Source organism: Sapajus apella, unplaced genomic scaffold (assembly GCF_009761245.1).
Source record: "Sapajus apella isolate SASKATOON/1434 unplaced genomic scaffold, GSC_monkey_1.0 scaffold26, whole genome shotgun sequence".
Classification (NCBI taxonomy): domain Eukaryota; kingdom Metazoa; phylum Chordata; class Mammalia; order Primates; family Cebidae; genus Sapajus; species Sapajus apella.
Window position 1 is genome coordinate 2041827 of NW_022436966.1, and position 24093 is coordinate 2065919.

The following is a 24093-nucleotide window of genomic DNA, read 5'->3' on the forward strand; positions in this document are numbered from 1 at the left end:
TTCAAAGGGCTCTTGGGGAAATTCCTATGTGTCTAACAGCCTGTGCCCATCTCTCATTTTCTCCTCTTCAAGCCTGGGAGGTCATTGCGGGGTACAGAGTCTCCCCCATTTATAATTCAGAAGTAGTGCTGCCAGATTTAGTAAGTGAAAATACACAATTCCTAGTTAAATCTGAATTTCAAATAAATGATACAGAAAGGGAACAGGGAAGTACTGCTTAGAGGGGGGTCCCTGGCAAGGGCTCCATCCCCGGGCCTGTGCCCAGAGACCTAGGGGAGAACAGGCATTTCTGTTTTCCTGCCCAAATGTTGCATTTCCCAAGACCATCCTGGCCTGCCACTTCCCCATCCTGTGCCTATAAAAACCCCGAGACCCTAGCAGGCAGAGACACAAGTGGCTGGCCATGGAGAGGAACACACCAGCAGAAGACCACACGGACAGCGGGATGTCAAAAAGAACGCACTGGCGTAGGAGCACACCAACAGGCCCCAGCAGGCTGGCAGGCCATCAACTGGCAGAACAATGCAGAGTTTGGTTGGGGTGGTGGGAGGAGAGTCCAGGTTGCTGAGCAGCCCGACTCCAGGGGAAAGCCACCTTCCCACTCCATCTCCCTTCTTGCTCCCCAATCTGCTGAGAGCTACCTCCACTCAATAAAACCTTGCATTCATTCTCCAAGCCCACGTGTGATCCAATTATTTCAGGACACAAAGGCAAGAAACCCCGGGATACAGAAAGCCCTCTGCCTTTGCAATAACACAAGAGCTGACTAATACAAGCTGCCTACCGACAGCTAAGCTGAAAGGACACCCTGTAACACACATCCATTGGGGCTTCAGCTGTACACACTCACCCCTGGACACTGCTGTGGAGTCGGAGCCCCACAACCTGCTCCTCTGTATGCTCCCCTAGAGGTTTGAGCAGCGGGCACTGAAGCAAGCCACATCCCCACTGCATGCCCTGCAAGGGAAATAGGGAACTTTTCCTGTTTCATAACCAATAATTTTTAAATAAATATGCCCTGTGCAATATTTGAAGCAATGCTTATATTTTAAAAAGCTACTCATTGTTAATCTGAAATTCAAATGTGACTGGGCATCCTGAATTTTAACTGGCAACCCTAGCCAGGAGACCATGCTACTCCTTTAAGGAGTAATTTCAGAGTCACCTCTGATTATCTTCTTAAAAAGTAGCCTACTTTTTCAAAGCATAATTATATTTGTATAATTTCCTCAAAATACCACAATTTGGCTGACTCATTTCTGGTTTTTTCCACAGAAACAGGGTTTCCCGTATTTTCAGATTTGTAGGTAATTTTCTGGCCCAAATGCAGGAGTTGGGAGTCAGGGGTACATTCCCAAGCTGACTTTCTTTTTATTTTAACAGAAATTTTCTATCATAGAAAAGTTCAAATAACACTGGAAGATACAGAATAGGACAACAAATCCCTGCATACCCATCTCCAAGCTTCAACCATTTTCAATGTCATGCAATATTAATAATGTTGACTATTTTGAAAATTGGTCAGGGGGCCACCCACAACATCTAGCTTGCTCCCTGATTTTAGGGGAGCTGGCGGCACGTTAACACAGATCATTTCACCTCTAAACACTTTGGTACTTGGTTACCACAGCCCACACTCACTTCTGGCTGTAAATCGGTGGGTGGCTTTCTCACCCAGCTGGTCCAGCAGCATTCATCAACCTCAGACACCGAATGAGGAGACAAATGTAAATGGATCTACTGCATGAGCTCTATTCCTGTTGTGTCTACCACTGCCCAGCACATGCACACAGCGACTGTCAGACTGAAGAGAGGCCTCACCTTCAGGGTATCAAAATCCTTCTCCAAGTAGGAGCCGCACTTTTCCCTCTCCCCTATGGAGGCAAAGAATTTGCTCCACCAATCGATGAACTCTTCTTCCTAAGTGAAAGTGGGTAGAAAGAGACCATTTCAGAAACAGGACTAGCCTAGTAGGGTCCTGCAGAGTTGGAAATCCTCCCTCTGCTGCTGGCTGCTCTGGACCACAAGGCTTTCCTAAGGGTGATTTTGGGGGAGCAGAGAGAGGAAACCTCCGCCTCTCCAGGGGCCAAAAGCTGTGCAGACTGAAGAGGAGGAGTCAGCATTTGGTTGGTGTTGAGAGGCGGAGGCTCTAGCCCTGGCTCTGCTCCCCAAGCATGTATGTTTCTGTCAAACTCTCAGGCCTCCCTTTTCCTTTCTGTGAAATGGGCACAATCAACTTGGTACCTCCTGTGTCCGAGGGACATGGCACACTGAGGCCAAAATCAGAGGGTACATAGCATCACTCTTTGGGGAAAATGTCAGTAATGCATTCTTTATGAATAAACTGCAGTAGACCCAGGGAAATTCAGAACCAAAAGAGTTGTATCTATTCTGCCTATTCGCCTCCCTACCCAGGCAATAAAGGAAGCATTGGAAATCAGCACTTAGCCTCCCCAGAGTCAAATCAAGGCAGAGTCCCTGAAAATCAACAAACATTAAGTACCCTTTATTCCAAAGACCCTGCCAAATGAGAAGTATTAGGTGAGAAGAATGGAAGCGTGTGACAACTGCATCTTTCCTCCACCACTCCCATTTGCAGGAAAAGGTGGACAGGCCTGTTGTGGCAAGTCCTGACCGCCCCACCTTTTAACTCCTCCTGCACATGGTGTGTCTGCAGGCCCTCTTAGCTCTGCTGTCTAGAATATTCCTTCAGCTGTGTCCTGTCTTGGAGGGTGGTGTGTCCTGTCACCTGGAGGGTCAGCAAGCTCCCTGAAGGTGGATGGTCAGTCCCCCACAAAAGCCCAGCCAGGTCCCAGCACTCAGTCTGCGCCCACCTGTACCATTAGAGCTCATCCAGTTTGGTGGGAAGACCCAAGGACATGGCCTCAGGGCTCATTCTGGAGCTTGCTTTCCTCCTCTGTATGAGATAGGCTAGATCTCCCAGTAGCTTGTTCTAATTCTATAATGGGAGCTGAACATCTAACACAGAGTTTCTGAAATGCTGGTGACTCCTTCAAACTAAAGTCAAGTGCCCTGAGCGCTGGCTTACTAAGGGTGAACACAAGCTGGAGCCCAGCCAAGGGTTCCATCCTAGGGAGATGGTAGGATGAGGCTCTCGAGTCTCCATCCATCCGGGAAGTGCAGTCCTAACACCCCTTGTGTGGCCAGGTGGTCTCCAGACACACCACGCAGGGAATGTGCAACAGAGTGAGGGCTGAATCTGCAGCCAGATCCTACCAGACCCACTTACCCGGAGGGTCTTCTGCAGCCAGGAGAGAGGAAACAAGGTCAGGTGGTAGGGTACAGTGTGGCAGAGCTTTCTGACTTGTAACTACTCTAGAAAAAGTCAGCTTAAAACAAGGCAGGCCCAAGCCTTGATGTCTGAAGTTCAATTTAAAGAAAAAGATGCTATGGGTGACACACATATACAGATATGCATATCAAATTCACACAATGACCCACACACAGAAGAACCGACTTACAGTCATGTCCAAGGGAGATGTTTATGCTGAAACACACATATACCCCCACAGAAACACACAGAGGCACACACCAGCACACAGGCGAATGTGGACACTTAGGCAGAAATGGTTAGAATGGAACCCAATTTAGCTGTTGAGTTCTCCTAAATCTTTATTTTTATTTCCCAGTCCAAATACTTAAAGATTTGAGTTTATAACTCAGGCTCAGAGTCAGACACAGACAGACAACAAACCAGTGAGTTCTGTACAAAGAAAAGACAGGAACATGAATTGTGGGGAAGGTATTACACTTCCCTCAATCCTGAATAACCAAGTAAATTTCCAAAAGATTCGGAGAGACAGTCTGAATAATACCATAAACAATGACAACTAAACAGACAAATATTATGTATACTAAAAACAGAATATATACCTTCTTTCCCAGCACCTTTGGAGCACTTAGAAAAAAAAAATAAAAAGCCACAAAGCAAATCTCAGTAAAGTCCCAGAAATGAAACCCCTATCAGTCATATTTTCTGACCATACTGCAATAAAACTATTTTAAATAAAATATCAACCTTCTGGAGATTTAGAGGTATATGCTTAAAGCCCTCATGGGTCAAAGAGAAAACCAAAACTAAAATTTCAGATACTCAGGAAATACCAATAATATGATATATATGTCCCAAAATGTATGGGTTGTACCTAAGCGGGTATTAAAAAAAAAAATTATCTTAAGTGTTTCTGCTTTTATAAAAAAAGAATGAAAATAAATTACCTGATAATTCAAGAAACTGGAAAGAGTAGAAAGACCAAAGAAAATTGTAAATAGAAATGAACATATTAGAAAGGAGAATATTACAATTGATAATTAAACCCCAGAGCAAGATTTCAAAAGATCATTAAAATAGATAAGCATTTATCAAATCTAATTTTTAAAAGTAGATATACCATTAGGAATGAGAAAAATCAAATAAAAAGACATTATAGTAGAACATGAAATTATTAAGAGGTTTATGAGACTGAGCCCAATGACAAAATCTTAGAAAATGTAGATAAAGTGAATGATTTTCCAGAAAGATAAAAATTGCCAAAGTTGATTCAAAAGTAGTAGAAAACATGAAGAGATCAATAACCTTAAAAGAAAGGGGGCTGGGCACGGTGGCTCATGCCTGTAATTCCAGCACTTTAGGAGGCCAAGGCAGGTAGATCACGAGGGTCAGGAGATTGAGTTCATCCTGGCCAACATGGTAAAACCCCATCTCTACTAAGATACAAAAAATTAGCCGTGTGTGGTGGCACACACATATATCCCAACTACTCATGAGGCTGAGGTAGGGGAATCCCTTGAACCCCAGAGGCAGAGGTTGCAGTGAGCCAAGATCAAGCCACTATACTCCAGCCTGGCGACAGAGCAAGACTCAGTCTCAAAAAAAGAAAAAAAAAAGAAAGTGGAAAAGATCTCGATGAGCTACTTCCACGAAAAGACATGAGGCCAAGACCATTTCTTTGGGGGGAAATTCTATGAGTGAGTGTTTCAAAGATTAAATCATTGTTTGTTCCACAGCATAGAAGAAGATGAAAATTTTTTCCATTTGTTTTATGAAGCAAAGCTTAACAAAGCGGCATACACACGCATGGATTAATCTCATTCCTGAAGAGAGACATAAAGATCCTAAATAAAACACTGAGGAACAGATGGCAGCAGTCAGTCTGGCCTGGTCAAGCTGGATTATTCCAGAATACAAGAGTGGCTCAGCATCAGTGGGTCAGGAGACAAAACCCACAGGATCACCTGCAGCAGAGGTTTGAAAACTGTAGCCTACTGGTTGGCCACCTAGTTTTGTAATTTGAACATCAATATCTTCCGTAGCAGCTTTTCAGCTACAATTGCAGAGCTGAGTCATTGCAACAAAGACCTTATATCCCCCAAGCCTAAAACATTTACTACCTGGCCCTTTAAGAAAGAATTTGTCAACCCCTGGTTTATAAGATGCAAAACAAAAACAAAAAAGGGAGGTTTAAGAGGTTAGAATTTCTCATTTATTCCGGAATGAACCTCTCTGTGAATTAAGAATAAAAGAAGTTTCTTGGCATTATGAAGAATATTTTAAAGCAATATTCAGCATCGTGTTTGACAGTATCAGGCTTTCTCCTGTCTGGGCTTTTGCACATATAGGTCCCTCTGCCGATAATTTTCATGTGACATGGTCATCAAGAAGCAGTAAAGTAGGGTGGGTGAGAGCCAGGACCCAGAAGCTAGACTGCCAGTGTTCAAATCTTGTCACGCTCAGTGGGGTGACACTGGGTCACTACTTAACCTCTCTTGGAGTCAATTATCTGTAATGGAAAACCAGTAGTATCAATTTGACAGTTATTGTGAGGAATAAATGAGTCAATATATGTAAGTGCTCAGAACTGTGCCTAGCACATAAATGCAATGTAAGTGTTTATCGCTATTACTGAGAGTAGTAATATTGCTGTTGTTGCATGGACCTCGTTAGCTTCTTGGCCAAGGGCTAATCTCCTACAAACTGCTGGTGGGGTACGGATGGTCACAGTCATTCCAGAAGGCAAACTGGCTGCACGTTTCCATAGCCTAAAAAAGCATGCACTTGGACACAGCAATCTTATTCTAGAATTCTATCCAAATAAAGTAATCACGGATATATATAAAGATTTTACTTCATTTAAAATAGGGAAACAATGGAAACAAGTATCCAACAATAAGGAACTGTTTGGATAAACTGTACATCCATATGATTAAACATTATAAAACCTAAAAACGATGCTGTAAAAATATATTTGCTGACATGAAAAGTTACTCCAACTGATGAGATTTATAAAGGGTTAAAAAATAATGTGATCTCATTTTATCAAAAGGACTAAACCCCAGATGTTCATAGCGGTTACTTCTGAATGGCAAAATTTTACATGATTTATCCCTTTTATTTTGTGTATAACTCAAAAATTTCTAATTTTTCATTGTATGTAAGTATCCCTTGCATAACTTTAAAAATTAAAAAATTTTAAATAACAACAGCAAGATGCTTCAAAAGACACTACCAATAAAGTAAAAAGACAACTCACAGAATGGGAGAAAATATTTGCAAATCGGCCATGCGCAGTGGCTCACACCTGTAATACTAGCACTTTAGGAGGCTGAGGCAGGTGGATCACCTGAGGTCAGGAGTTCGAGACCAGCCTGACCAACATGGAGAAACCCCATCTCTACTAAAAATATAAAAACTAGCTAGGCATGATGGCAGGTGCCTGTAACCCCACTACGCAGGAGGCTGAGGATGGAGAATCACTTGAACCCAAGAGGTGGAGGTTGCAGTGAGCCGAGATCACACCACTGCACTCCAGGCTGTGCAACAGGAATGAGATCCCATCTCAAAAAAAATTGTAAATTATATGTTTGATAAGGGATTTGTATCCAGAATATACATAGAACTCACAACTCAATAATAAAAAGACAAATCACCCAATTTTAAAATGGGCAATGGATTTAAGTTGACATTCCTCCAGAGAAGATATACAAATGGCCAACAGCACATGGAAAGATGCTCAGCATCATGAGACATCAGGGAAATGCAAATCAACACCACGATGAGAAATCACTTCACACCTGCCAGAATGGCTATCATCACAGAGTGAGATAATACGTGTTGATTAAGATACGGAGAAACTGGAACCCTTGTACACTGCTGGTGAGGATATAAAATGCTGCAGGCACTTTGAAAAACAGTTTGGCCATTCCTCAAAACATTAAACATAGAGTTGCCATATGGCCTAGCAATTCCATCGCTAGGTATATATCCAAGAGAAATGAAAACTTATGTCTATACAGAAATTTGTACATGAATGTTCAAAGCAGCATTATTCGTAATAGTCAAAAGGTGGAAAGACCCAAATACGAATCAACTGATGAATAGATAAAAAAAAAAATGTGATATATCCTTGCTCTGGCACATTATTTGGTAATAAAAGGGAATGAAGAACTGATTCATGTTATGACATAGATGAACCTAGAAAACCTTATGCTAAGTGAAAGAAGTTAATCACAAAGGACCACATATTGTAGGAATCCATTTATGTGAAGTTCCAGAATAGGCAAATATATAGAAACAAAAAATATTTAGTGGTTGCCAGAGGCTGGGATTGGGAGGGACTGCTCACTGTTTAACCTCTCTAGCACTCAATTTACCTAATCTGTAATGGAAAAATAATATTAATTTGACAGTTATTGTAAAGAATAAATGCTCTTCAGCACTGGGGTGTTTTTGTTGTTTTGTTTTGTTTTTGTAGTGATGAGGATATTCTAAAATGGATTCCAGTCATGGTTGCACAACTCTGTTAATATACTAAAAACCATTAAATTGTACACTTTAAATAAGAACCTATATTTACATGATTATCTCAATAAAGTTGCTAAAATTAAAAAGAACAAATGATCAAATACAAGCAGACAGCATCAAACAAAAGAATAAAAGCAGGAATCTCAAGTGTTTCTAAGGAAATAAGAGTTCAATTTTTTTTAATAGAACAAGCTGTTTACTACCAACAGGACCTCAATCTTACTCTGTTTTCCCCAAGTTCCCCTCTTGGCTGCAATTCCCTCTTCCTTCAAAGTTCCAGACGATGTCTGGTGGCTGCTGTTCCCCAGCAGACTCACAGCTGCTGAGACCAATGGCCTGTGACCTTCCTCCTGGCCACGCCAGCTGGCCACCTGCTCAGTGACTTGCTGTCATGTTCTTCCTGCATTGCACAGGTAAACCCTCTTCTAATCAATCACCCGCACCTTTAATAGCAATTATGCCTGTGGCAGAATCATAATCTACATATGAACTAATCTTTTCTTGGCCCTACAGTGCTTTGTTACCCCCTCGCCCTTTCCTTCTTCTAAACTCCTTGCACCTCTCTTGCTCCATTGTACTTCTGGCCAACCCCACCTGGGGTTAAATCCAGCTCTTCTTCACTTCTCATCAGCCCCCCACAATCAAATGTGGCTGAAGGAAACCATGAAATCAGCCTACTGGGTCTCACACCAAGTTCCTGGCAAAGCTTCAAGGAGGCTCAGTGCCGCCCAGCAACCCATCTTGTTTCCCTGGCCCTCTACCCGCCCCTTCTCCTGACACCATCTGCCACACTCACCCTCTTCTCAGCCCTCTAGCACCTCCTCCCTGGCCTCAGGCTCAGCCCGTGTCCCTTTTCCTTTCTCTTAGAAAGTTGAAGCAACCAGAAGAGACTTCCCCAACCCCCCACCAGCACCCATGCCATGTGCTATCTTCCCTTCTGCTCCTGTGGGTGCTCGGCTAGCACTCCAACCCAAGGCCAACCTCTGCCCTCATGCCTGGGGTTCATCCCCTCTGGCCCATTCAAGGACATCACTCCATGACTCTCCCTACCCTCTCCTGTGTCACCAACATCCCTCCCCTCTGGGTCATTCCACCCAGCATTCAAACATAGGAACCGGTGCCCCACTATTCACAGAATATGTCTGTCTCTCTGCCCACAATTTCCCTTTTGGCTTCCACCTGATTACCTTCTTCCCTTTACAGAAAAACTTCCACAAAGAGTTGTCCACACTTATTGACTCTAATTCTTATCTTTCCATCCTCTGTCCTCCCTCAAAACACTCTTGTCAAGTTCACCAATGGCTCAGGCCTCAATTATCAATCCAAGAGCAGTGTTTGGCAGCAGTCATCACTCTTCATTCCTGAAGCACCTCCCCTGGCCTTGCAGAGCTCCACTGTCGAGAGCACCACAGTGCTGTCCTCCCACTCGCCACCTACAGCTGCGCAGTCTTCTTTGCTGCCTCCTCCTTGTCAACCACACTTTGGCCATCTGAGTGCCTTAGGGCTCGGTGCTTGAGCCCCTCCTATCTAGCCATTCTCACTCCCTTGGGTTCCCCCTGGGTCTTAGCTCTTTAAATAGCACATATGTTGATGAGTGCCACCTTGAGCTCTGTCCAGCCTGGATGCCTCCCCAGGACTCCAGCTGCCATGTGACATGTCCCACTGGACACCTGATAGGCGTCTCAAAGGTAAGTCCAGATTCCTACCCTGAACATCCCTGCCCAGTCCACTCCTCTCACGCCCTTCCTCATATGAACAAATGGCAGCTCTCTCCTTCCAGATGCTCAAGCCGAAAACCTTGCAGTCACCTTTGACTCCTGTTCCTCATGACCCACACTCAATCCATCAGTCACTCCTGTTGGCACTACCTCAGTGTATCTTCAGAACCAGACCACTCCATCACTACCACCCAGGTCCAGCCCCATCATCCCATGCGGGATGACTGCAGCAGTTTTCTAACTGGCCTCCCTGCCTTTACCTTTGCCGTCCTCCCTGAATCCATTCTCAACCCAACAGCCATGTGCATCGGATCCTGTCACCCTCTATGCAAATTCCTCCAGTGAATTGTCAGCTCACCCAGAATAAAACTAAAACCCTTACCACAACTTCTGAAGCCTCCTGTGACAGGGCCCCCACACCTCCCTGACCTCACATCCTTGTACTTTCTTCCTCACTCATGCTGCTGCTGCCAACAGGCCTTCCTGGTCCTGAACACTTTCAGCACCTGAACACTTTCAGAGTTCCTTCCCCTGGCAGGAACTCTGCTCCCTCTATAGATCCCTAAGCCATTTCCTCACCTCCTTCTTGTCTTGATGTCAGCACAGCCTCAGTCTCACCCTTCTTATTGGTCATAGTTTAAATCACAGCCCCCTCTCAACAATTCCTATTCCCCCTTCATTGCTTTTTCTCCACAGTGATTATCCCTATCTGATATCCCATAGATTTTATGTAGGTATTAATATTTGTTCATTGTAACTCCTTCTCCATGAAGGCAGAGCCCTTTATCTTTTTTTTTTTTTTTTTTTGAAAAGAGTCTTTTGAGACAGAGTCTTGCTCTGTCACCCAGACTGGAATGCAGTGGCAGTACCTTGGCTCACTGCAAGTTCTGCCTCCTAGGTTCAAGCGATTCTCCTGTGCCAGCCTCCCAAGTAGCTGGAATTACAGGTGTGTGCCTCCACACCCTACTAATTTTTATATTTCTAGTAGAGATGGAGTTTCATCATGTTGTCCAGGCTGGTCTCAAACTCCTGGTCTCAAATGATCCACCCGCCTCAGCCTCCCAAAGTGTTGGGATTATAGGCATGAGCCACCACACCCAGCCCCCTTATCTTTTGTAACATCCGTAACCTCAATACATAGAATATTGCCTGACACATAACTGCAGTTCTGTCGATATTTGATGGATACGGGAATGCCTAAACAGCAGAATGTGGGGAAACAGGGGGTGATCCTTAGCTTTTAAGCTTACAAAGGCTGATTTGTGCCATTAAAATAATAGGTTTAAAAGAATGTTTTGTCCAGCCAGTTTTTCCCCATCATAGGCAAAAGAAATGAAAGTCTAGAAGGAGAAAGGAAGCAAGAACTAGAGACTCGTGATGGTTTCTGACAAGGCATCGCACACCTTGCCTCCAGGTCAGCTCTCAAGTGTATATGGAAGAGATCCCTCCATAACTTTGGGGATCCAGCCAGCAGCTGTCACCCAGAAGCTGCCAGAGGAATGGGATGTGGGGCAGTTAACTAGAGGTGGCTGCATGGGTGTCATGGGAGACAGAGCCTAAGCCGTTGGCATTTCCCGCAGACCCCAGAGTGTCAAAAGGAGAGCTGCTAAAGGGAGAGCTGCTAAAGGGCTTGAAAGTTAGTGGAGAAAGAGAGAGCTGGGAAACCTAGAAGGATCTGGGGGCTGAAATGAGAAGATGCAATATGGCCTGTGTGCCAGAAATCAGTGGGTCTCTAAATACCACAGTGGACACATACTGGTGACCAGGACTCCCTCCCTGCGGAGGTCATGACATTATGGAAGCCCAACCCAGAATTGACCTGCCTCCCGGGGTTAAGGAGGAAGACAGAAAGCCCAGACTGCCTAAGTTTAAACCTAAAATGTTGAAGATTACCGGGATTTTCCTGCCATCAGGAAAAATGTGGGCTCACCGGAGAGATTAAGTTGATTTACAGAAAAATAAAGTTATATTTTTAACACACTCACGGATGTGACTTGAGAATATCATTCCTGCTATTTCACTAATCCGGCTTCTGATGGAGTTATTCAAGCCCACGTCTCCCTCCTCTTCCCCAGGAAGTTCATGAATAAGTTAGCACACCCATAAGAAAGAGCCCCACAAAAAAACAGGACAGCTATTCCATGTCTGAACTCAGGTGCCAAAGCCAACTACCCTCTGATGTTAATGGAATCCCATATTCCAAAGCTCCAAAAGGGAAATGGTGGTATGTTTTCTCATTCCAAATCTGTTTTTTACCTCATTTTGCAATAGCTAAGCATCCAGTTTTGGAACATGGCAAGGAGGAAAAAGAAACACAAAAGCTTTGACATTTGAAGTGTCACCTCAGGATTTAACAAGAAATCTGGCCATTAAAACATCACTCCCCCATGCTCAAGGTTCAAGGCCCCTCATTGTGCAGTCAGCCAACCCAGTAAGTCTGATCAAGGCATGGACTGGAAGCCTCTCTAGTTTCAGCTAATAGCCAACATGCAGTTCCTGGGCAGCCAGTGCAAAATAACAGAGATGTTTTTCTCCAGTCTTGATCCAGTCTAATGAGCACCCTAATCCCCATGAAGACCCAAATCAGTATGGTACATTCCAAATATTTAATCTCCCATTATCATTCAGTAGACCTGACACATTTCATGAACATGGATAGAAAAACTGGCAACAATAATTTTGACTCAGGAGACAGGGGGCAGGTACAGAACTTGTTTTCTCTCCCCAGGATGACCACTTGAATCAAACAGACATGTTTCTGTGTCAAATCCATTTGTCACCAAGGTTATAATGTCAAACCTTGGGTCACTATATAGAATTATACGCCCAACTCTTTTAAAAAAATAATGTGGTTCATTATTGTTTATAATTTTAAGTAGGCCTTTCATGCCTATGTCAACCCAGAGACAGACATCCTAGACTGTGCTGAAAGTAATTTCCCTCTTAGTACAAATCATCATCAAGATAATAATAATATAACAACCCAATACTGGGGTTACTTTAAGACTCAGAGTAAATGTACAAAAATATTCTGTAACCTGTAAAGTTTACTGTGATAAATGTTCTTATTGATATTACCAGTGTCATCAGTTTGATTCCCAGTATGGCTACTCCATAGCTCTACTGGAATCATGGTATAAAGGTTCCTGTAATTCTTTAATGTCCTGAGATTTAAGAAATGAAATATGTACTCATGCACACATGAATACAAACACATATATAACATAAAAGTACTCATGCCTACATGTAGACCAGACAAACCCCCAGACATGCAGATACCCTGACTTCATACCTACCCTACCCTACGAATACTAAATCACTGATGCCCCCCAAAGCCACACAGACATATGCCCACAGCCAGCCACCACGTTGATTCAGCAGAACTCTACACACTCATAACAAAAGTGCCTTAATTATTTCCACAAGTGGAACACTGGGCTTTCAACCTCTGGTTGACACTCCCTGTAGTCCAGCCTCCTAGTCTGCGGAGGGGATCATTATTCCGCTTACTCTGACTGACTTCTGGATCAGCAGAGGTGGGAAAGAAGTGAAGACCTTTAACCACAGTGTTGAACTGCTTCCAAAGGCCCAGGGAATCTGTGGGCCTGAAATCCAGTAAAGTCAAACAGATGGCCAGGGGATCTCATCACTTGACTATTGGCCTGCTTCAGATGGGGACTCAAAGAGTGTCGGAAAGCTGTGGGGAACCCTAGCTTGCTGGTGCTGTCTCAATGCAGGAGGCTAAGATAGATCCTTGGGGGCCCATGACTGGGTTCTCTGAGGGCAGCATGACCCCATTCAACTATGCAAAAAGCCTACAGGAATGGAACCTTGCCAGTAGGTGAACGAAGGAAGCTTCCATCAGACTCTTCAAACATAGGAAGAAAGAAACAAAACATCACTAATTCAGAATCTGTGATGATTCCAATAGGGCCTGGGCAACATACCTTATCTTTCCTTCTGCTTATGTAGACAGTTTTGCTTAACAAGAGTTCCAACTACTTAAGAGAAAAACTATTTTTGAAGGCGTTCCCAGGACTGCAGAAGCATTCATCAAGCTACAGACACTAATATTAGCTCTCCTAAATTCAATTTTAAGAGGATTTGGGGGGAGCCTACTATGTGCCAAAATCAACCTACTTTCTAGTTACTGTGTGCATTTTCGTACACAAAATCACATTACTTTTCAAGTATTTTATATGTTGAACTTGTTGCTAATTTGCTCTGACTTCCCTGTGTCTTGGTTAATTCAGAGAAGAGTTAAAGATACTAGGTGGGTTAATAAGCTTCACCAAGCACACTCAGAGGGCTCTTGTGCTCAGCAGTGAGTGCTGCACCAACTTCCAAGCACTATTTTGACCCAGGCTAGTGAGCAGACAATGCATAGAACCGATAGGGATAGAAAGACATCAAGTTAGACCTCAGAGAGAGTTTCCCATGCTGCAGTTTTCCAAGGGAAACCAAGAATATCCCTCTAGGAAGAGATGAGCATTTTTTCTCTGGATGGGAAAACAGATCCCTCTCGGACCAGGGGGAAGACCTCTTGGGGCAGGGGTGATGGAGGGGTTATGTCAGGATGAGGCGGAGGCAAGGAGGGCTGGATGGTGGGAGCTAGGGCCTCCTCCCTGATGGGGACCTGGAGTTTGCCAGACAAGTTTCACCCAGGCTGTCCCCCCTGCAGTGTGCAGCAAGGGAGGAGGGGTGTACCCCCGAGGAGACCACAGGAATGCCAAGCAGGGAAAAGCCGCCCCGAGCCAAGGGCTCTGGCAACGAGGATCCAATATCGGAGGGTGACTCCAGCCCCCGAAACAGGAGAGACCGTGAAGTATGTGCTCTGCTTCCCAACCAGCAAACACAGCAAATAACCAATTACTCCAAATAGCTAACAGATTTCGGCTCTGATTCCCTCCCCTCGCCTCCCCTGTGCTTTCACTTGTCATTTGATGGGCGATTTGTATTTGCTCTGAGAAAATGAGAGAAAGAATGAGTCACAAAGGAAGGTCCAGATTACACTAGTGACGGGCATCAAACCTCCCTAATCAGAACTAATGGGAGTGGGGGGAGGCCAGGCTGCGCTGGCAACACTTCTGATCAGGAAATATTTTTAAAGAAGTACAGTTTTGTTACTTTCAAGCACATACAGTAATTCTTGCTAAACCAATATTGCCAAATACATGTCCTTAGGAAACCTACTTTAAGGAAAAGATAAGTGTCTTCCTAATTAGCATATCTGATCTGTACAAAAGTACAGGTAAAACCATGAATGTTACTAAAGTTAAAATCCTACCCCCTTCTAACTCTCAAGTTCAGAGGTGCAACCATGAAGTTCAGAGACAAACTGCCTTGGATGCTTTCTGAAAATGCTTCCCACTTAGGAGCCACACCCTGTAATTGATTCCTTTGCTCAGAAATCCTTTGCTTCAACATCTCAGAATACATGTGTCAGTACTCACGAGCTGCAATAAGGCATCCCGCATCCCCCCAAAACCTGGAATTAAGGGAAATAGGGCTCCCCTTGGAGAATCAGACCATGAAATAACTTCATAGTCAGTGAGAGCAAGGAGAGGCAAAATCATCTCAATGGGAAGAATGCCTCTGACACTAAGCCTTAACCATAAGTGGGAAGAATGTATTAATCCAGAGAAAGAGTATATCCATGAAGAAAGGTACTGATCAGGCCTGGAAGAACAGGCAAACAGGAGTAAGGGGAGCTTTCTTCTGAGAGGTGTCCACACCAGCACCATCAGGGGAGAGGGAGCCTAGGCTTAGGGACTAAAACTGCCCCTACCATTGGAGATGGATGTGTCAGGCTGTCTTGGTCAGCTGGCACTAAAGTTTAAATTACAGAACTATCTCTGATCATTCTGATTTCTCACTCTTACCAATCACAATTTGCCTTCCCATTCACTAAGCCTACAGGGAGACAATGGGCTGGACCAGCCACCAAGGTCACGTGCCCCAGGTAGGTATATTTCTCATGTAAGTTTAAGCATCTACCTAGGCGTGAGAAAAGTGACCCAACAGGTGTGTAAACCCACAAGGTTAAGGATTCACTCAGCCCTAAAGTAACACATTGCCTGGTGGGAGAGGGTCAACTCTCTATTACTTTAGAAATTCCTATATAGGAGTTCATTGGTAAGGACAGCAGCTCTGGCCTACCCTAGCTAACCCCTGACTATCATAACAAACACAGAAAATAAACTCTTCAGCCCAGAAGAACAGCCCCACGTAGCTGCCTGTGATCCTAGTTTCCTTCTTCTTTCTCCCACTCTGCTGGATTTCTAACTAGCAACGTGTAGCTATTGCAAAACGAAACTATTTCCTTCTTTCTTTTGTCTGAGTTTGAGATTAGAAGGGGCCATGAATTTATGGAAAGAATCTAACTGAGCTCCCAGTACTTGACAAGCGAGGATTTCTCTCTGGAAGGATAAACACAAGAGAAAAAGAAGATATTAAGGGCAAAAGAAAGAAAGCGATCTGAAGACAAGACAAATGTCTCCCAATGCTAAAGAGTTGAGTAAAAAACAGAAGAAAACAAATGGCTCATGTATATTCATAGGAAATCTTAAGAGGAAACTGTAAACAAGAAATTATAATACACAACCCTGAAGGAGATAAACCTGCATGATGAAAACCATGACTTCAAATGTAAACCTATAATAAAGACAAGGATTTTGAGCAAAATAACAAAGTAGACAACCGGAGAAACCCTCCAAGTAAGAACACCTAAATTAACAGACAAGATATCTTTAAAATCCATTTTAAATGTATGGCTGAGCTGATGAGAACGTAAAGAAAATCCTTAAGGGCAAATGAGAAAGGAAAAATCCAGAGAAATAAGGAGTCAAAATGGATACTAACTAGGGGACCCAAAAAGCCACACACTGAACATTTAGTTTTAAGTGAATCTGAGTTTATAGTGTCTTCAGACATCTGGTAAAAGTAAAGGCATAAACTCTCTAAAAGAATGTAACTTCCACCCAGGCCCCAAAGAATTCTCAGATAAAGTTCCAAGGAACATGAGTTCACAATCAAAAATAGTGAAACACGTAAGGAACTAGGCACCATGAGCAAGTGCCAGCTAGAGCTAACCAACTGCAGAATCAGACAACAGAAGTCAGAATAGTCAAAAACAAGGCTTTAAAGAAAAACTGTTTAAAGAAATAAAAGGCATTAAAAGTATGTCAAAGGGACAGGAGACCTTCAAAAATAAACACACACAAGCAGATTGGGGAAATAAAACTTTTAGAAATAAAAATATAGTACTTAAGACTAAAAACTAAATAAATAGGGTAAAGTAGCATATTAGAAACCACTAAAGATTGAGTGAACTAGAGATATATCTTCAGAAATTAGCCAGAGTACAACCCAAAGAAATAAATAATATGAAAGAAAGTTTAACAGACATGAAGAATAGACAAGGTCCTTTCTACATCCAATCAGAGATCCAGAAAGATGGGAGAGTGGAAATCTGTTACATTTCAAGAGATAATGGTTGAGAACCACTCAGAACTAATAAAAATAACATCTTTTAAAAATTAAACTAATTTTATTTTATTTTATTTTTTCTTTGAAACAGGGTCTCACTCTGCGGACCAGGCTGGAGTACAGTGGCACAATCATGGCTCACTGCAGCCTTAACCTCCTGGGCTCAAGTGATCCTTCCGCCTCAATTTCTCGAGTTGCTGGGACTACAGGTATGTACCTTAATTTTTTGTATTTTTTGTAGAAATAGGGTTTCGATACATTGCCCAAGCTGGTCTTGAACTCCTGGGCTCAATGATGTGCCTGCCTCCTCCTCCCAAAGTGCAGGCATGAGCCACTGCACCCAGTCAAAACTAAACTTAACTTTAAAATAAGATTTTTTTAAGTCCTCAGATTTAAGAAAACAACAGCACAATGGAAGCCAGAAGAGAGTGCTGACAGAAATAACTGTCAGTGAAACTATTATCTCCAAAATAGGGGTGAAAAAATATTTTCAGGCAACTAAAAAGTGAGAAAGTTTATAATGAACTGACCCCAATTATAGGAATTTGAATAGGCTCTGCTTCATGAAGAAGATGGCAGATAGACAGATATAGATATAGATGTAAATGTGAATATACTAAAAGAAAAAAATGATTACTTAAAATATAACAATGCTTTAAAAATGTAGGTAAAAAAGATAAAACTAAAATATTGTACAAAAACTTGCAAATTGATAGGTGATTAGAGTTAAAACAGTCTAAGTTCCTTGTAATATTCTAAAGAAATATATAAATATCAATTAAATTTAGGCTTTGCTAAGTTCAATATGCATGCTAAAATTTCCAAACTAATCACTAAAGAAATAGAAACAATGTATAATTTTGCAACTAAAACAAGGAGGAGGGATGAAAAAAGAGGGAAATTTTTTAATCAAAAAAGGGCTGATAGAGATACAAAATAAGCTGGCAGAAATAAATTCAAATATATTAGTAAAGATTGTCAGAATGCAGTAAACACAAACAGAATCTATTTGCTGCTCACAGGAGAGATAGCTAAAACTTAAAGACAGAAAAGTTAAAAGTTTAAAGATGGAAAAAGCCATACAAGGAAAATACTAACCAAAAGAAAAGTGGGGTAGTTATATTAACATGAACAAAACAGACATTAAGAAAAACTCATTAGCAGAGATTTTAAAAGACAGAGATGGGCAGAGGCTTGCTACATATTGTTAAAAGATTCAATTCTCCAGGAAGAAAAAAGAATTCTCTATAAAGAGAGAAAAATATAAAGAGCATCAAATACATCAAAGTACGTAGAATTATAAGGAGAAACTGACAAATATCACATCAAAGCAGAATACTTTTATATCTCTCTCAGAAATTGATAAACCACACACACAAAAATCCAAAGAAATGCAGATTTGAACAACAATTAACAACCCTGTTCTAATGCACATTAAATATAAAAGACATTTGGACATACACATTCTTTTTGAGCACTCACAGGACAGTTACAGATGTAAACTAGACCATAAAGCAAGTGTCAGGCCATTTCCAAGTATTATATCATTACACACAGACTACATTCTCTGGATCATAGAGACCATTCCAGTTAACCTAGAAATCAATAACAAAAAAATAACTTAAAATATAAGTCAGTAACTTCCAAAAAACATATTTTTAGACAATTTAGTTGTCATAAATAAATAATAAAAATCAGAAAATACTCAGAATGGAAAATAACAAAAATATTACTTGTCAAAACCTACAGGATACATAAAGCAGTAGTGAGAGGAAATTTTATAGCCTTAAATGTTTATATAGAGATTAAAATATAATAAACTCCCCCAAAATAGAAGAAAAGAAAATAGAATAAAATAGAAGAAGTTAATAAATTACAAAATAAGGAAATAATAGAGAAGAGCAATTAAAAATTGATTCTTTGAATAGACTGAAAAAATCTGACAAATTCTGGCAAGAATAAAATATAATCTTGAGAATGAAAGGAGGCATAACTAGATGGAGAAGAAATTTTTTTGAAAAATTAAGAGGTTATTATGAAAAATGTTACACCAATATTTTTAGGAAGAAATAGATAAATCCTACAAAATTTAAATCACCAAAAGTCACTCATATAGAAACAGAAAATCTCAAAGGTCCTATAAACATTTTTGAAAGTTGCATCAGCAATTTTAAATAGTCCAAAAAAGTCTAGACAGTTTTATAAATGAATTTACCAAACATTTAGGCAACAGGCAATGCCAATCTAACGGCCTACACAACAGAAGTCATTTTATTAGATTAGTATTATCGAGATGCCAAAAGTTGAAAATAGTATGAAAAAGAAAAACTTTAAGCCAATATCATTCCAAAAAATGATTCAAAAAAAATTCTAAACTTAATGTTTGCAAACTGAGTCCAACAATGCAGAAAAAAAGATAATATATCATGATCAGATTATACTGTTTCAGAAATGCAAAGTTGTTTCAGTACTAATACAGATATATTTATCAGTATATATTAAACTCTCTCAATCTGAAATTCCTGTTATATATATTTTAGATATCTTGGGCTATCTAATTAACATATATATATTAATATATTATATAATTATATATTATATAGTAATGTAATTCACTACATAAACAGGCTAAAGGAGCAAAATTATATAATTACTTCAATGGATACTTAAAACACATTCAATAAAATTGAACAACATTCATGAGAAAACAGCTAATTATAAGGTTCTAACAGGTAACTAGGTTCACCTGATAAATTTCATGCTCAGTGGTAAAACAAAAACATTCATTTTTAAATTATGAGCAGAAAAGAATACTCTCTATAACCAAGCACATAGAACATTCAACTGAAGGTTCTAGTCAGTGGCAATAAAATAAGAAAATAATTATAAAGGAAAAGAAATAAAATATAGACAGAAGAGTTAAACTGTGATTAATCACAAATTATATGATTAAGTCTATAGAAAATCCAGGAGAATTCTCAAGCCAGAATAATTTATAAGAGAGTTTAGCAAAGTTTCTGGATATAAAATCTGTATATTAGAATCAATTTCATTTATATACAAAGCAAAAACTAATTAGAAAATGTACCTTAAAAAATTCAAGTAAAAAGAACAATAATGTATAAAATTACTAAAGTATAAAAGTTGTACTGGACTTTTTTGATAAAGTTATAAAAATTAATTAAATTATCATTAAAGGCCTCAATAAATCAAAAGATATATTATGTCCATGGTTACAAGACAATATAATAAAAATGTCTGCTTTCCCCAGATTGATCCAGATATTCACTATAACTCTATTACAAATCTCAAATTTTTTTTAAGTTGACAAGCTGATTCTAAAACTGAAGTGGAAAAGCAAAGGACTAGAATAGCAATGGTACTTCTGAAAATGAATAAAGTACTTCCTTATCGGGGATCAAGACTTATTAGAAAGCTATGGTAAATAAGACAGTGAAGTATTAGCCCAGGAAAAGACAAATAGACCAACCAAACAGAACAGAGAGCCCACAAATAGCCCACACTTACATGGAAACCCAATAAATGGCATAACTGTCATTGCAGATCAATGAGAAAGGATAGGTCATCCTATTATGATACTAATTCATTGGTTAACTACATGAGAAAAAAAATCTCCACCTCACAGTTAACACACACACAAAATCAGTTCCAGGTGAAATAAAGACTTAAGTGTGAAAAGCAAAACTTTAGAATTTTTAGAAGAAAATATAGACAAATATCTCCCTTTAACAGTCTTTTCTAAACAAAAGAGAGAGAGAGAAAGAGATAAAGTAATAACCCAAGATACCTAAAATATATATATTAGGAATTCCAGATTGAGAGAGCTTAAAAACCACTTGAATCTAGAAATTAAAAAACTAATCTATTATAATATCAGCAGAATTTTTAAAGAGCTGGTTCTTTGGGTGGAAAACAACTATAAAATAGATGAAATGATATGAAGCCTAATAAAAAAGGGAAATAACATAAATATATAAAATTAACAATGAGGATGAAAACAGAATAGATACAAAGCTTTTATTATAGTAATATGTACAAATGTATACCAATGTTAACAGGCAGTATCTGGTGACATCTAAGCTATCAAATTGATTGAAGAAGTACAAAATGATCAAAGAATCCCCTCCCAGAAAATGTGCTGAGCCCAGTTTCACAAATGTATACAAGACAGTTGCATGTTATACAATTATATAAAATATGCATTCCTGTAAATCTTCTATAATTCAAAACATATACCACCATTTTCAAGAAAAGATGATGGCTATCCTGTTTATTAGCTAAACCGTAGATACAATTTCACCACCTTTTAAATTACATGATTGTCGGTCATTTTTTTTTAAATCTAGGTTTCCTACTATTACACATTTTGCACATAAAGCCAGACTATTGAAATATTTGTATCATATAATTTCCAAATGGCATAATTCAAGTTCATAAACAGTGGCTCTAGTGTATTTTGGGGCCTTTCAGCAACAATAATTCTCATGCCTAGAGCATGTTCAAGAGCACAGAAAGTAGAAGTACACCTGAAAAAGATTTAAAAGAACTAGTACAACCCTGATATCAAAGTGTAACAAAGACAACCTAAAAGTAATACTTAGTAATAGAAACGTAAAAATCCTAAGTAGTAGCAAATCTAACTCAATAATTTATAATAGACGCTCTACTTAAAACTTCTTAGCCAGGATTAACAAATGCTATCTGTCCTGTCTGCCAACAATCTGCCTGAGGTCCAGAGCCACTGACTGTCCACAGCTGTTCTAGGATGCCCACTGCAGCTCCAGAAGATGAGCTGGGTGTTTGCCAACAGTTAACTGTGTTTCCCCCCAGACCTGTTTATGCCAGCTGTACTAATACAGTAATTGGATAAACAAATGATACATTCAAAACACATCAAATTTGAATATGAAAAGGAAGAGCATTGTATCTACGAAAACTAATTTGAGGTTTTTGTGTTTTAGTGAGGCTGTTTGTTTGCTTGTTTGCTTTTTGCAATAAGGTCTTGATTTGCCACCCAGGCTAGAGTGCAGTGATGCCATCACAGTTCACTGCAACCTCATCCTCCAGGGCTCAAGCAATCCTCCCACCTCAGCCTCCAGGGTAGCTGGGACTACAGGCATGTGCCACCACGCCTGGCTAATTTTTGTATTTTCTGTAGAGACGGCTTCACTATGTTGCCACAGCTGATCTCAAACTCCTGGGCTCAAGCAATTTGCCCACCTCGGCCTCCCAAAGTGCTGGGATTATAGGCATGAGCCACCACACCTGGCTTGCTTTTAATTTTTTTTTTTTTTTTTTAATGCTGAAGATCAAGTACAAGTGAGATAACATAAAAGGTGGAAGGGCATCTTGAACTCTGAGGAGACTCTACACTCAGATTTTTTTGGCAAGTATCGTTAAGTTCTCATCAAACTTTAATAAGCATAAAGCTAAAAATCCTAGATAATACATTTTGGATATGATTTATACCAAAAGGATGACATGACACTCAAGTCAGCACATCCAAATTCAGAAAGAGGGCTTGGCACATGTCAAATGATTGGCAAATGAAGTTACATCGATATGGTTAAAAACAAAATGTTTTTGGTACATCTGTATGACTTTTAATAAGTCCCTATTTAATCAACTTTTTGAATTAGCCAACCAACTACCTATTTGATTGCATTAGGTAAGAAGGTTGCAACTGCAGTAAACTACCAATTGACCGATTTGGGTTTCTCCCAGGAATACAGCACAATTATACTATATTAACAGACAATGGAAAATAAAATTATCATCTTAATAAATGCAAATGACATTTGATAGAATTAAACTTCCATGCCTCATTTTTTTTTTTTTTTTTTTTGAGACAGAGTCTCGCCCTGCTGCCCAGGCTGCAGCACAATGGTGCAATCTTGGCTCACGAGAGGCGCCCCACTGGCCCTCAGCATGGGACTTCAGGAGCATACGCTGAAGGCTAGACACTAAAGTCATCTTCCTAGAGGGATCCACAGCCCAGAAAGATGACACCTAGGGAATCCGCTCAGGCAAGCAGAAAGAGAGCCCTGCCGGGGACTGCAGGAGAAGACTGTTGGTTCAAGCAGACCTCTTAGCCCGGGAGGGGGCCAGCCAGGGTTCCTGGGTCACACACGCCCTTCACACCTCAGGGAGGAGCACAGAAAGTCAGCCTGCCACAGAGGCTGCTGGGGTCCCCTGCTCCAGAAGTCAGAGTCTAATTGAGAGATTCCCCTGTTTGCACTGGCCCATGCAGCCCCACCTAAGCCCCAGCCTTCACACAAGTAAATAAGATTAAGGTGAATCCCAGGAGGTCAATTTGTTGTCCATTTGAGAGCCCTCACTCCATAGCTTTCGCTCACCCCTCCTTTACAGTGAGGCAAAGACAGGAGACCTTCCTGCTTGGGCTCAGGAAATACCTTCTTTCTTCCCTCCCACTCTTCCTCCTGTTTCCCTCCTAACCCCCTTACCCCCAGCCCCACAAGGGAAAAAAAAAAAGCCCACAAATAAGTAAACAATACATACATGAGGACTGGATGGAGGAGAAGCCAAGTTAGTGGGGGCCAAGCTCGACAGACCGTCTGCAAGCTACAAATGAAATGTGCTGGTTAGCAACAGGATTAGAGAATCCACTTCAGGGAAGGCTGACAGTCCCCAGGAGGCAGCACTCTCTGACCGGGTACCCTCTGCTCTTCCTCCAGGGTGAACATGCCCTTTGAAGTTGGACAAGCCTGGCTCCAACACCTCACTAGAGGTGTGACTTTGGGCAAGCCCCCTGACTTCTCTCAATCAGCATCCTATCTGGAGAATGGGCCCGAAGCCCACCTCACAGGGCAACAGTGAGTATGAATGAGATAAAGGCTATGCACACCCAGCACAAGGCAAGGCACATGGAAATGGTTCAGCCAGTGCCTGACTCTTACCTGCTCTCTCACATGCCCTCCCTCCCTCTCCAACATCTGCCTATTTCAGGGACACTCCAACTCCCCAGCATCCTAACCGCTGAGCCATACCAATGCTGCTGGGCATGGTTCCTAAGCTAGAGCAGGT

At 41.0% G+C, this 24093-nt stretch overlaps 1 protein-coding gene across 28 annotated transcripts in view; it reads right to left on the minus strand.

Moving 5' to 3' along the window:
• Positions 1–24093, minus strand: part of DYSF (dysferlin) — a 232015-nt gene that overhangs the window by 42483 nt on the left and 165439 nt on the right. For 10 of the 28 annotated variants that reach the window (XM_032291765.1, XM_032291777.1, XM_032291774.1 and 7 more), the window contains one exon: positions 1822–1920. In XM_032291765.1, coding sequence (XP_032147656.1) covers positions 1822–1920 — 99 coding nt within the window. Of the gene's footprint in view, positions 1–1821; positions 1921–3250; positions 3263–23568; positions 23632–24093 lie in introns of all 28 variants that reach the window. The other 18 variants (XR_004272972.1, XM_032291766.1, XM_032291762.1 and 15 more) reach the window with 3 other exon arrangements.